Genomic DNA, 13,981 nt, shown 5'->3' on the forward strand with positions numbered 1-13,981 from the left:
CACGGTTTCTCGTGACATGTCTTTTCTGAAACACTGTCTTTGCTGGGAAGACAATCCCTCCAGCTCCCTGAGGGACATGTGTGTACATGGCACATCTCCTTCTGTCTCACGTGTCTCTCTGAACCCACCGTGAGGCTCCCGGGGAGAGAATATGGCTGCGCTGTGGTGTTTAAATCCAGTCTGACAATCCCTGCTGTTGGTGAGGCTTCGTCGCTCCCTCACGTTTAAGGCACTTACCGTCAGGTTGGAGTTACAGCCTGCGTGTCTCCTTGGGTCACGTCCCAGATTTCTCGGCTGAATTATTGGGCCTAAGCCAGCAGTCGGACATCCCCCGAGGAGTCCCAGACTGTGAGAGGGCACAGGCCAGGCTGAGGGACAGCCCCCCCCCCCCAGTGCACAAATGTTGTGCACCAGGCCTCTAGTTGCAAATAGAACTCCATAACCCAGGAGCCCAAGACGAGGGCGGGCCTGACCCAGGCCCCGCCCCCGCGGATCAGTGACTCCTTGGAATGGACCCTCTCCCAGGCCCTAGGTCTGCTTTCTCAACGCCAATGGCCTCCTGACCTGGCACGGCCACAGAGAGTTGGACCTCGGACAGACCCACCGCCTTCCCCGGGCAGCTCGGGGCCAGGGCCTTGTCCACCTTGCTCTCTCTCTCTCTCTCTCAACGCCTTTTCTGGCCCCAGCGCCCTGCGGTCCGAGGTGCCCTGAGTTTTCTGAGGGAGGGTGTGTGTTTAGAAGCCGTGATCTGCTCTGTCCCTCACAGCACATGCCACTCCCGGTGCCTGGGGTCTCTTCTTCAATGACCCCCTTCACTACAGGGAGATAAAGCAGAAACCAACGTCATCTCCATGTGCGGACGGGAAAGGGGAGGCTAGTTCCATTCCCATCAAGGGCACGTACCTCGGTGGCAGGCTGGATCCCCGGCCCCGGTCCGAGCACGTGCAGGAGGCAACCAGTGGATGTGTCTCTCTCACATCGATGTTTCTCTCCCTCTCCCTTCCACTCTCTAAAAATCAAAGGAAAAATAGGAGGTTGGCCGAAACCGGTTTGGCTCAGTGGATAGAGCGTCGGCCTGCAGACTGAAGGGTCCCGGGTTCGATTCTGGTCGGGGGCATGTACCTTGGTTGCAGGCACATCCCCAGTAAGAGGTGTGCAGGAGGCAGCTGATCGATGTCTCTCTCTCATCGATGTTTCTAACTCTCTCTCCCTCTCCCTTCCTCTCTGTAAAAAATCAATAAAATATATTTTAAAAAAATAATAATAATAAAAAAAAAATAGGAGGTTGATGCTCACCCACAGAGCCACGCCGGCCGGAATCATAGATGTGAAACTTAGGCCCGTTTCAGATCCATCGCCGTGTGACCGGCAAGCCTTGTGATTTGGATTTTTAAAAAATATATATATATTATTGATGTTTTACAGAGAGGAAGGGAGAGGGATAGAGAGTTAGAAACATCAATGAGAGAGAAACATTGATCAGCTGCCTCCTGCACACCCTCTACTGGGAGCGTGCCTGCAACCAAGGTATCGAACCTGGGACCCCTCAGTCCGCAGGCCGATGCTCTAACCACTGAGCCAAACCGGTTAGGGCTGATTTGGATTTTCGGTTGTCCCTTTGCCATTGAACAGGCGGCCCTGGCTGTATATATAAACGTGCAAGGCACGGGAAGGCGCTCATTCTCAAACTTGCAAACATCGTCCCTCTCCGCTCGCTTCCCCTCTCCCTGCTGCCTGGCTTCAGCCACAGGGTCTACCAGAGGGCCCGCCCGCTTCCTAATTGGGGAGGGACCTGGCGCGCGTCTCTGTGACTCTGTTTTATAAGCTCCCTTTTCCAGCCAAACCCCTGGTCCCCGCCGCGGGGAACAGAAGACGGGGAAAAAAACACACAGGATTTTGCACCGGGTTTTTTATTCAAACACAAACTTTTCATCTTTGCAGGAGCAATTAATTTTCCCTGTTTCCGATGACAGCGGAAAACCCTTATCTCCTGCTCTTCCTTCCCAGCGCAGGGCGGGGGCCACGGGGGAGCAGAGGCCCGCCCCGTCTCCCCCGTCCCCTGCGGAGCCAGATGAGTCGGTTTCTGAACAAAAATTCTCATAAAACCTAAAAGGGAGTTAGTCATCTGGTTCGTTAGCACGGACCGTCAGGAGCTATTCATAAGGAGGATAAAAATTTTAAGAATCTGCTTTTATTCGGGGCTTTTCAAAGATGTGCGGAATAGCTTTAGTCGTTTAAAAAATGTCCCTTTTCCTTTCTCTGGGTCCTGTTAATTTTTTTATTTTGTCTCTGGCATGATCAAAGCTGTAAAACGGCCCTGGCCGGTGTGGCTCAGTGGATAGAGCGTCCGCCTGCGGACTGAAGGGTCCCGGGTTCAATTCCAGTCAAGGGCACATGCCCGGGTTGGGGGCTCGGTGTCCCCGGTGGGTGGCGTGCAGCAGGCAACCGATCGATGCTTCTCTCTCATCCTTGATGTCTCTTTCTCTCTCTCTCTCCCTTTCCCTTCCTCTTTGAAATCAATAATATATATATATATATATATATATATATATATATATATATATATATATGTATATCGTATTTTCCGGTGTGTAACCCAGGAAAATCTTCTCAAAAGTCGGGGGTCTTATATGCCGGGATATACGGTAACCCACCCATCACTTGGCAATAACTCACTTTAATTCTAAATTGTAAATACTGTATTTTCCGGCGTATAAGACCCCCGACTTTTGAGAAGATTTTCCTGGGTTAAAAGGTCGTCTTATATGCCTGAAAATACAGTATATGTGTATACTGTGTGTGTGTGTGTGTGTGTGTGTGTGTGTGCATATGTGTGTGTGTGTGTGTGTGTGTGTATATATATATATATATATATATATATATATATATATTTATATATTTTTTTTAAAGATGTAGGTCTTACAAACGTTCCTGCTACTTAGGACAAGCCCAGAGCCACCCCCCGCCCCGTGCCCGCCCAGACAGTGGTTGGTACATGTAGCAACTTCCCTGTCAGACACCCAGCCTGTTCGTTGCCACAACGTCATTGGCGGGTTTTTGTGTGTGTGTGTGTGTTTGTTTTGTTTGTTTTGTTTTGTTTTTTGGTGCTTTGGTGGTGGTTTCTAATTTCTTAACATTAAAGACGTGGCTGGGGTTAGCACGGAGCCTCGCAGCGTGGCTTCAGCATCTGCCTTGCGTCTGTTCGGGGAGCTCCTGTGTGAACGCCTGCCGGCCTGGGGCGACCTCCTCGGGGTTAAGGATGCGGTGCCGGCACCGCGCTGACACACCGATGCGTTTCCTACGAGAAAGAGAGGGAAGATCGCCTAGGCCCGTGGCCGGCAAACGGCGGCTCGCGAGCCACAGGCGGCTCTTCGGCCCCTTGAGGGTGGCTCTTCCACAGAATACCACGGCCTGGGCGAGTCTGTGTTGAAGAAGTGGCGTTAGAAGAAGTTTACGTTTAAAAAATGTGGCTCTCCAAAGGAATTTCCGTCGTTGTCCTGTTGGTATTTGGCTCTGCGGACTGATGAGTTTGCCGACCACGGGGCTAGGATACTGAGGCCGGGCTTTCCTTCCACCTCCTGGTGCCTGTACTCAGAGGCCGGATTGAGGGTAGAGGTCAGGATGGGACTCCAGGTGGGGAGTGGGGGCTGGAGAAGGGGGTGGGGGGAGGGGGTCCTGGGCTGCAGGATCCAGGCCGAGGTCACATTGTACCTCAGCGTGAGAGCCGACATCCTTCTCGTCCCTCCTCCTCCTCCTCCAGGCAGCTCCCACGGACCGTCCATCGGGCGAGTCGTGGGGACAGAAGGCACGTGGTCCCTTTGCTCCCGAAACACGCCGGCCGCGCTGTCACGGGGTTTGACTGGCCGTAAACGCTGGGGGCTCTTGTGACGATGGTCGGAGTCCGGCCGGCATTTGTCCTCGGGATACGGAGCGGCGGGCCCGGCCGGCGTGGCTCCGTGGTCACACACGGACCTGTGAGCCAGGAGGTCACGGTTGGAGTCCCGGCCAGGGCACTGGGATCTGATGAATATGCAGTCCCCACCGTAAACCACCCCCATTTCCTTTGGCTCTGGGTTCCGGAAAGCTCTTTTTTGCGGAGGCCTCGGAGAAAGGGAGATGCTCGGTCGACCAGGGACTCCCTCGGAGCTGCTGTGTATGCGGCTCAGCCGTGTGGTTTCGGGGGGGGGGGCTGTGAAGCAGTTCTGGGTGCAGTGAGGGGACGTGGGCGGCAGCCACACCCCCTTTTGACACGCTGGGTGGTTATCTATCGGTGGGGAGTCCTCTGTGTCCCCCCCAACTGTTACTGCTGGACGTGGGATTCTTGGGATGCTGTGAGGGGGAGGAGGTATTGTGGAAAGCTTTATTTTATGTATGCATTTTTTTATTTTAATTTTTTTATTGATTGCAGAGAGGAAGGGAGAGGGAAGAGAGAGAGAGAGAGAGAAACATCAATGATGAGGGAGAATCATGGATCGGCTGCCTCCTGCACGCCCCCTACTGGGGATGGAGCCCACAACCCGGGCATGTGCCCTTGACGGGGAATCGAACCGTGACCTCCCGGTTCCTAGGCTGAAGCTCAACCACTGAGCCACCCAGCCGGGCCATGAGAAAAATCTTAGATGTTTTTTTCAGTTGGAGGGATTAGCGCCAGGCGTGTACATTCCAGAACGGATGTGGGCACGTCGCTCCGTAGTTAATAACGTTTGCTTCATTTTGTGAGAAAAATATTGGTATTGCACTAATTTTTTAAATAGCACGGATAATTATACCCCCATTAATGATGTCAAATATTATTACCCGATACATCGTTCCAATTATCTCTTCTAAATTAAACAGCGGATCCTCCAACAAGTTAATTTTAAATAATTATGCCGAATGATAATGGGACGGAGGGCGCGCCGGCGTCCTCCTGACGAACACGGAATGAAGCACAGCCCGCCCCCCCGCTTCCCGTCCACCAATCACTAACCACACACATGACTAGTATGCCCTGGATGCCGCGGGACCCTCAGCCACTCCCTGTCCACACCACCCTCTCCCTTGTTGCTGGGATTTTGCATATGTTACTCTTTTTATTTTATTTTTTTTTAAAATATGTTTTTATTGATTTCAGAGAGGAAGGGAGAGGGAGAGAGCAAGAGAAACATCGATGATGAGAGAGAATCATGGATCGGCTGCCTCCTGCACACCCCCTGCTGGGGATCGAGCCCACAACCAGGGCATGTGCCCTGACCGGGAATCGAACTGGGGACCCTTCCGTCCGCAGGCCGATGCTCTATCCACTGAGCCACACCGGCTAGGGCTGCACGCGTTGCTCTTCATCCTGGAGTGTCTTGCCTCACCTACTTGCCTGCATAAAAGCTCCTATGCACCTCCTCTAGGGACATCTTCCCCACCTCCCTTTGCACAAGTTACTTATTCCGTCCGCCGAGTTCCCAGGGTGCACTGCCCGCCCCTGGTCTAGAACCTTCAGCGAACAAGCTGTTTTTGGCCTCGGGCAAGTCTGTCCCTCCCTCTGGTCCACAGGATTCCTCTGTTTCCTTCCCCGGCAGATAGTCCGTGGCCTCCAAAAGCGGATGGAACGCTGTTCTCTCTTCCCCTTTTTCTTTCTAAATGAATGACTAGAGAAATGAGCAAGAGGCGATCGATGCACGTGTATTGAACGGGTGAATGGGTTCGATGAATTCGTAATTCCAGGCGTTTCAGGGAGCCCGGGATTTATGTCGGCAGCCTAGGGGAATGGGGCGACGGAGCCGAGAGAGAATAGTTCTGTTTTAAAATAAAAAGTGAGGAGCAAAGTGTGAAGGAATGCCTTTGAGTTAAGTGAGGTGATTTATCTAAACTGTCTTGGGGAAGGCTTGTCAGTAAGTCTTTAGATCTAGTAGACACAATTGTATTGCGATCGCTGTAGGTTACTGTAACTAGTAAATGGTAAAAACTTCCTGCTTCCTAATAGCCCGGCCGGCGTGGCTCAGTGGTTGAGCGTCGACTTATGAACTAAGAGGTCACGGTTCGATTCCCGGTCAGGGCACAGGCCCGGGTTGCGGGCTCGATCCCCAGTGTGGGGCGTGCAGGAGGCAGCCGATCCATGATTCTCTCTCATCATGGATGTTTCTATCTCTCCCTGTCTCTTCCTCTCTGAAAATAAAAATGTATATAAAGATATATATATTTCCAAATAGATGCTACCAGATGGTGCTAACACATGTATTTTAGTTAGCAATGCTACTTCCATGTACGTTAAAGAAGCTTTTTAAAGACACTCTAATAATTGCAAACATAACTTACTGTATATAAATTTGTACATTCACCTCACTTCGATAATCTGTGCTCTGTTATAATTCTTGCAAATACAGAATGAAGGTCTTGCCATGGGTATTTATTTGCTCTTGCTTTTGGCCAAATTCGGTGGTGTATTATACATCACTTTAAAGTTTTTTGTTGTTTTTTTAAAATATGTTTTGTTGATTTTTTACAGAGAGGAAGGGAGAAGGACAGAGAGTTAGAAACATTGATGGGAGAGAAACATCGACCAGCTGCCTCCTGCACACCCCCACCTGGGGATGTGCCCGCAACCCAGGTCCATGCCCTTGACCGGAATCGAACCCGGGACCCTTCAGTCTGCAGGCCGACGCTCTATCCACTGAGCCACACCGGTCAGGGCAGTAGTTTATTATAATTTACTAGAGGCCCAGTGCAGGAAAATCATGCATGAGTAGGGGCCCTAGGCCTGGCAGGCCATCAGGGCCGATATGTGGAGCGACTGGCAGGGCGATAGGGCCACCCCCCACCCGCCTTGGCTTGGCACCGCCCACTCACCTGCTCTGCCATCCTGCCTCGGTCCCTCTCTCGTTGGGGCCCAGCCCATCGGGGCCAGCAGTCGACGCCCACCATGTACCGCGTCGCCCCCTGGTGGTCAGCGCCCGCCTAACCCCCAGTCGGTGGAACTCCCGCCCCTGGGGACAGTTTGCATATCAGCCTCTTATTATTTAGGAGGATTGCATACCACGCTTTAGGAGGATGCCCATAAGGAGTGGTCACAGCGCCTCCTAGAGGCTGACTCCTTGTGAGACGCTTCGCAACCTCTCGTGTCCTGTCACGGCCGGTGATGACCCTCAGAGCCCATCTTCCCTCGAGTTAACGTTTTCACACTGAGCAGCACACACCACGGTTCCCTTAAACGTACAACTTGTTTTCGCTGATTCACGCTGTGCCCAGGTCACTGCTCGCATCACGGTACTACTTCCCAGAAGGTCAGAGGTCAGGTGTATAACATGGATTCTCTCCACTACTGCCCGGTTCATTGAATTCCCGTGGAATGGGATGTGGAAATAAATTAAAATCGGCGTCTTCGGCCAAAACCGGTTTGGCTCAGTGGATAGAGCGTCGGCCTGTGGACTGGAAGGTCCTGGGTTCGATTCCGGTCAAGGGCATATACCTTGGTTGCAGGCACATCCCCAGTGGGGGGGTTGCAGGAGGCAGCTGGTCGATATTTCTCTCTCATCGACGTTTCTAGCTCTCTATCCCTCTCCCTTCCTCCCTGTAAAAATCAATAAAATATATTGTTTTTAAAAAATCGGCGTCTTCGGGGTTCGGCTCACCTCCCTCGGGAGGTCCCACCAGCTTCCTCTCTCTCTCTCTCTCTCTCACTCACACACACACACACACACACACACACACACACACGCACACGCACATGCACACTCACACTCACAAAAAGACTTGGTTTTACCCCAGCTGGTTTGGCTCAGTGGATAGAGCATCGGCCTGCAGACCGAAGGGTCCCGGGTTCGATTCCGGTCAAGGGCATGTACCTTGGTTGTGGGCACATCCCCAGTAGGGGGTGTGCAGGAGGCAGCGGATCGATGTTTCTCTCGCATTGATGTTTCTAACTCTCTCTATCCCTCTCCCTTCCTCTCTGTAAAAAATCAATAAAATATATTTAAAAAGAAAAGAAAAGAAAAAAAAGAAAGTGAAGTGTTGTCCCAGCTGGTTTGGCTCAGTGGATAGAGCGTCGGCCTGCGGACCGAAGGGTCCCGGGTTCGATTCCGGTCAAGAGCACGTATCTGGGCTGCAGGCTCCTCCCCAGCCCCTGTCCCTGGCCGAGGCTCATGCAGGAGGCAACCATTCGATACGTTTCTCTCACATCGATGCTTCTCCCCGTCTCTCCCTCTCTCTTCCACTCTCCCTAAAAATCAATGGGGAAGTATCTTCGGGTGAGGATTCACCACAGTGACAAAAAGACGTGGTTATTCAGGGGTTGGCTGGTCTGACCTGGGAGTCCCCCCTGAACGCCTCCTCTCTCTTCGAACTTCATGGACAGGTCATTCATCGACTTGGCAAAAAAGGTCGGCAGCTCTCGACATCTTGTCAAACCTGAGAAATCTGTCTGCTTCCTCCTTTCCCCACCGATCCAGGGATTCCTCCCAGTGATGTGGATGGTCCTCGCATTACCCGTGGCCACGCTGCCCGGCTCTCATGGCCCTTCATTGTCCGGAAAAACGCGAGTGATCACAGCGGTACCCTAGAGAGGCCCATGCATGCGTTCCCTTTGGCCAAAATGGACTAGGCCCGTGGTCGGCAAACTCATGAGTCCACAGAGCCAAATATCAACAGGACAACGATTGAAATGTCTTTGGAGAGCCCAATGTTTTAAACTTAAACTTCTTCTATCGCCACTTCTTCAAAATAGACTCGCCCAGGCCGTGGTATTTTGTGGAAGAGCCACACTCAAGGGGCCAAAGAGCCGCCTGTGGCTCGCGAGCCGCCGTTTGCCGACCACGGGACTAGGACATCTACAAAACGGTGCTTTCCACCCCAGGTGCAGTGGTCGGTGCCGGGGAATATGGCTCTGAGTCCCCATCCTGTTCTCTCCCTGAAGCTGGAATCAGAATCCATTGCTCTGTAAACTGGGCATTTCATTTAACCCTTTGCACTCGCTTGCTTTTTTTCTCGATTCCTTTTTTCTACTCGGGATTTAATTTTTTAAATACCCCAGATTTTACAAAGCGCGGCAGTAGAATAAAAAAAACTGGAGTTTCTTTTCATACAAACTTATTTATTTGGGGTTTTTTATATTTCAAATTATTGATACGTTCAATACAATTCGACATACGAGCTGCTGCCGATGCTCACCGTGTCGAGTCACACTCGACATCCGAGTGCAAAAGGTTAAAAAAAATTTTTTTAATACATTTTTATTGATTTCAGAGAGGAAGGAAGGAGAGAGATAGAAACATCAATGATGAGCGAGTCATTGATCGGCTGCCTCCTGCACGCCCCACACTGGGGATCGAGCCTGCAACCTGGGCATGTGCCCTGACCGGGAATCGAACCGTGACCTCCTGGTTCATGGGTCGACGCCCAACCACTGAGCCACGCTGGCTGGGCTAACGCTGCATTTTAATCAGCACCGATGCCAAGGTATGCCACGGGCCGGGTTCCGTTCAGCCTGTTAGCATGCAGAATTACTGTACACTGCCGAAACGCTGTCGTTCCCCAACCAGGAAAACAAACAAAACAAAAAGAGCAGAACTAATTGAGATCGTCATATCTCAATAAACATGCAAATGAAAAAAAAATCAAAAGAAATTCTATTTATCACATCATAAAGTTGCAAATCGCCGTACTGGCTGGCTGGGAGGCCCTGCAAGGGAGGGAGACACTCCTTCGCGGCTTTGCGTAGAAACGGTTGGAACGCTGGGCTGAGGGGTGTATCGCCGAGGACGGGGAGGATGAACTGGCCGGGATCAACGTATTCTCAGGCCTGGTTTCCGAAGCTGTGGGAGGACAGGGGGTAAAGATGCACGTGTGTTCAGAGGCCATGTTTTGTGCTACGAAATTTGTTTCCCTTCATATCGTTTCGAGAACAGAGCTAGTAACGGGCCCATTTCTCAGATGGGACTCAGAGGAGGTGACCTCTGAATGTGTGTCTACAGGATTATCAGAGCGGCCAGATGAAAAAGAAGGAACGAAACCAGTTTTCAATCTTTTCTCCATGCATTTCCCACAGTTGAGTACTAAGAGCCACCCTACTGATGGAAGCGTAGTTTGATTTCTGCATATTACTTATTTTTTTTAAATATTTTTATTGATGTCAGAGAGGAAAGGAGAGGGAGAGAGAGAGAAACATCCATGATGAGAGAGAATCATGGATCAGCTGCCTCCTGCACGCCCCCTACTGGGGATCAAGCCCACAACCCGGGCATGTGCCCTGACCGGGAATCGAACCGTGACCTCCTGGTTCATAGGTCGACGACGCTCAACCACCGAGCCACACCGCCGGGCAGAGTAAGGTTCTTTATGAGGATGGGGAGTCCCTGGGGTGAAGAAACAGGTAGTAAGATGAGTACCCGTTAGAGAGTCCTCACGGCTCCGGGCGGAGGGCAGTGCCGCTGTCAGTCTTCAAACCAGCAGGGGCCAACGCGTGGAATTGCTACGACCACGGGCAGGTCGTCGCTGGGGCAGAGGACAGAAGGGCGGGGTGCTGGCTGCCGCTCCTGGGAGATCTCACAGAGGAGGGTGCGCACGTTTCCTCCAAGGCGGGTGGGTGGGATCGGCCGGAGCGATAGGGCCGTTTCATTGCGTTTTGCTGGACTTGAGCAGGTTTGTTCAAAGGAAATGAGATGATGGACAGAGTGGTGGCAGGATCCTTGGCAGCCCTGACCCCAGAGGCTCTGCTACCAGCCGTTTATTATTATTATTATTTTGTATGTCCATCCCCTTTTCTCCCCTCCCCCACCCCTTTTCAGTAGATTCTATCCTAATTCTTGTTGCTTACATGTGATTATGGTTTCCATGATGTTTAATCGCCTTGAGTATAGTTGCTGAGCTTTAAAGATCTTCTCTTCTTATTTTTTATCCTTGATCTTCTAGTAGGTGCTGACTAACTAGTTGACGACTAAATAATTGGATGGATGGATGGATGGATGGATGGATGGATGGATGGATGGATGGACGGATGGATGAATGGATGGATGAACGGATGGACGGATGGATGGATGGATGGATGGATGAACGGATGGATGGATGGATGGATGGACGGATGGATGGATGAACGGATGGATGGGTGAACGGATGGATGGATGGATGGATGGATGGATGGATGGATGGATGGATGGATGGATGGACGGATGGATGGACGGATGGATGAACGGATGGATGGATGAACGGATGGATGGATGGATGGATGGATGGATGGATGGATGGATGGATGGATGAACGGATGGATGGATGGATGGATGGATGGATGGATGAATGAGAATGGGCAGAATACCAACAAACAAGTCTTGTTTGCTTGGCAATATCGTATTGATCTTCTCCACGCTGCTGTGCCAGCTGGTGAATGGCTGGGGATCTCGACTTGTTCGACTTTCTCCCATCCTCCTCCCATGAAGACATTTCGTGTGAATAAGCTGTCTGCGTCGTGGAAACTGAACCCGCGGTCCTACTGTGCTTACGTGATACCTGGTGCCCCCATGGGTACGTTTCTCCCCTCTCTTCACTTCCCGCCCGCTTTCTGAGGGGTCGCGCTGCATCGGTACGTTGGTCAAACACCGGTTGGTTTTGCTCGTGTGGATCTGTCTCTGGGTCCGCCGTTTCGTTCTATCGATCTACCTGTCTACCCCCGGGCCAGCACCGTATGGCTTTGCTGACTGCAGCGATATAACCCGTCTTGAAATTGACTAGCGTGATTCCTCCCACTCTGTTCTCATTCCCAAAACTGTGTTAGGTATTCTTAGTTCCTCCGCCTTTTCCGTCTGCATCGTGGGGTCATCTTGTCTGAATCCACACAGATCTTTTTGGAACTTCAATAGGAATGGTGTAAGATGTGTATGGCCATTTGCGGGAGGATTGACATCTTCACAATGCTGACTCCTCTAGGCCAGTGATGTTTCTCCATTTATTTAAACTTTCCTTGATTCTTATCCACAGATTTTTATATGTATTTAGCATACAAGTGTGGTACATGTTTTGTTCTATTGACACCTAAGTGTCTCATTTTTTTTTTTTACTGGTTATAAATGTTTACTGATTTTAACGTGCTCATTGTTACACGTGCAATTGATGTTCCTACGTAAATCTTGTAACCTATGACCTCACTGAGCTCTCTTAACGTTCTAGAGTTATTATCTTTTTAAATTTTGTGGTGTTCTTGTACATTCTTAAATAGCGATCGTTTTATCTTTTGCTTTCCTACCTCTATGTCTTTTATATTCTCTCCCTGTCTTGTTATGCTGGCTAGAACTTCCAGTACTGTGTTGAAAAATAGCAATGGGGAGAGTAGACATTTTTTAAAAATATATTTCTATTGATTTCAGAGAGGAAGGGAGAGACAGAAATATCAATGAGGAGAGAGAATCACGGATCGGCTGCCTCCTGCACGCCTCTTACTGGGGATCGAGCTCGCAACACGGGCATGTGCCCTGACTGGGAATCGAACTGTGACCTCCAGTTCCTAGGTCGACGCTCAAGCACTGAGCCACGCCGGCCGGGTCTTTGCTCGATTTCTTTATCACCCACAGTTCAGCCTGGGAAGTCGGATAATTTAACGCCGTGGTGCCGTGAAGATGAGATTCCCATTGTCCCCCTCCTCTCTGTGCAGGCAGCATCCCTCAGGACCTTCGGTTTAGGGTGCCAGGTGCCTGGGAGAAATGAGGGGGGGGACAGAAACATAGTCCAGAATGCTGTTTCCCTACTTGTTCTCTGGTTTATGCATTTCAAACTCGACGGATGTTCTCATGCCAATAAACCGTTCATCACGAGGGAGGGAAGCTCTGCCGTATGACTCATGTGGTTGGAATGCGAGATGGGCAGGATTTTGAGTCCCGCTTACCCCCATTCCAGTCCCACCGTGTCCCGGGAGGGAACAGCACACTAATCCCGGACGAGCCGCGGTGGCCACCCCTGGTCGCTCACGTTGAGCCCAGAGGATCCTGAAGATCTTGTCCACGTCCTGAGCCTGGGAACCTCTTGTCTGCAGAGTCCGCCGGCACAGGAAGGAGGCGGCCTCGGTTCCTTGTGGTTTCCTCCCTCTGTCCCCAGGGAGTGGGCGACGCCAGGCCCCCAGCTCACGGCACGGGGACGCTCGGGCTTCCCGCTCAGAGGAGACGAGGCCCACTCCTCTTCTTTCTGACTTCTTTTTACGTGTTCCTTCCTGTGGGTAACTTCTCTTTCCTCTTCCTCTCTCCCTTCCCCTGTTTCCGTGCCTCCCCCCCCACCCCCCTCTGTACGTCTCCTTCCGTTTTCCTTCCCTTCCTTCTTCTCCTTCCTCTCTCGTCCACATGGCCCGGGCACGCGCGCAGACGCAGCAGCGGTGGCGGCGGCGGCACCGCGGAACTGGATGACGAGCCCCCGTGCCTGGAGGAGATCGACTACGGTCCCGACAGCAGCTCCGACCGGGAGGGGAGCTGCTCAGAGCTGGACCGGCAGATCCGGGAGTGGGCCTCCCTCCAGGACCAAGATGAGGGGTGGAAGGAGGAGGAGGAGGAGGAGGAGGAGGAGGAAGGGACAGGACTGGGAAGAAGGGACACCCCATAGCCCCCAGGTCCATGGCGAGTCCGTGACTGCAACCATGGGACTCGCGGCTGTGCTATGTCTTCGCCACCGGACACGCACACCACGTGGGTGCAAAGAGCCAGCCCCTGGGAGCCCCGCAGCCCTATTTCTAGGTTTTGTTCCGTTGCACGAAGCAGAGAGGCCAGTGACGACGTGGTCATCACATCCGTTCCCATGCATAGTTCACAGAGCCACACGTCCTCACGCAGAGCCAGGCGTGTCCCTCTCGACAGCACCTTCTCTATCCAGCCCTTTCCCACATTGCCCCACTCTGGTTCAGAAATCCCACACCCGTCCTCCGTGGGACGGCGTTCAGACCAAGCGTTGAGGGCAGTAACGGGGCCCGGTTCCAATCCAGGCTGGCAGCATGCCTTCACGTGTGCCTTCTGCTCTGCGTCCGCTCTCTCGGCGAGAACAGCCTGCA

General features: G+C 51.9%; 1 protein-coding gene across 1 annotated transcript in view; it reads left to right on the forward strand.

Moving 5' to 3' along the window:
• Nucleotides 1-13,539, forward strand: part of AGBL1 (AGBL carboxypeptidase 1) — a 233,263-nt gene extending 219,724 nt beyond the window's left edge. The window contains exon 24 of the mRNA XM_054713289.1: nt 13,311-13,539. Coding sequence (XP_054569264.1) covers nt 13,311-13,539 — 229 coding nt within the window. The remainder of the gene's footprint in view (nt 1-13,310) is intronic.
• The last annotated feature ends 442 nt before the right edge of the window (nt 13,540-13,981 follow it).

Source organism: Eptesicus fuscus, chromosome 25, assembly GCF_027574615.1.
Source record: "Eptesicus fuscus isolate TK198812 chromosome 25, DD_ASM_mEF_20220401, whole genome shotgun sequence".
NCBI lineage: Eukaryota > Metazoa > Chordata > Mammalia > Chiroptera > Vespertilionidae > Eptesicus > Eptesicus fuscus.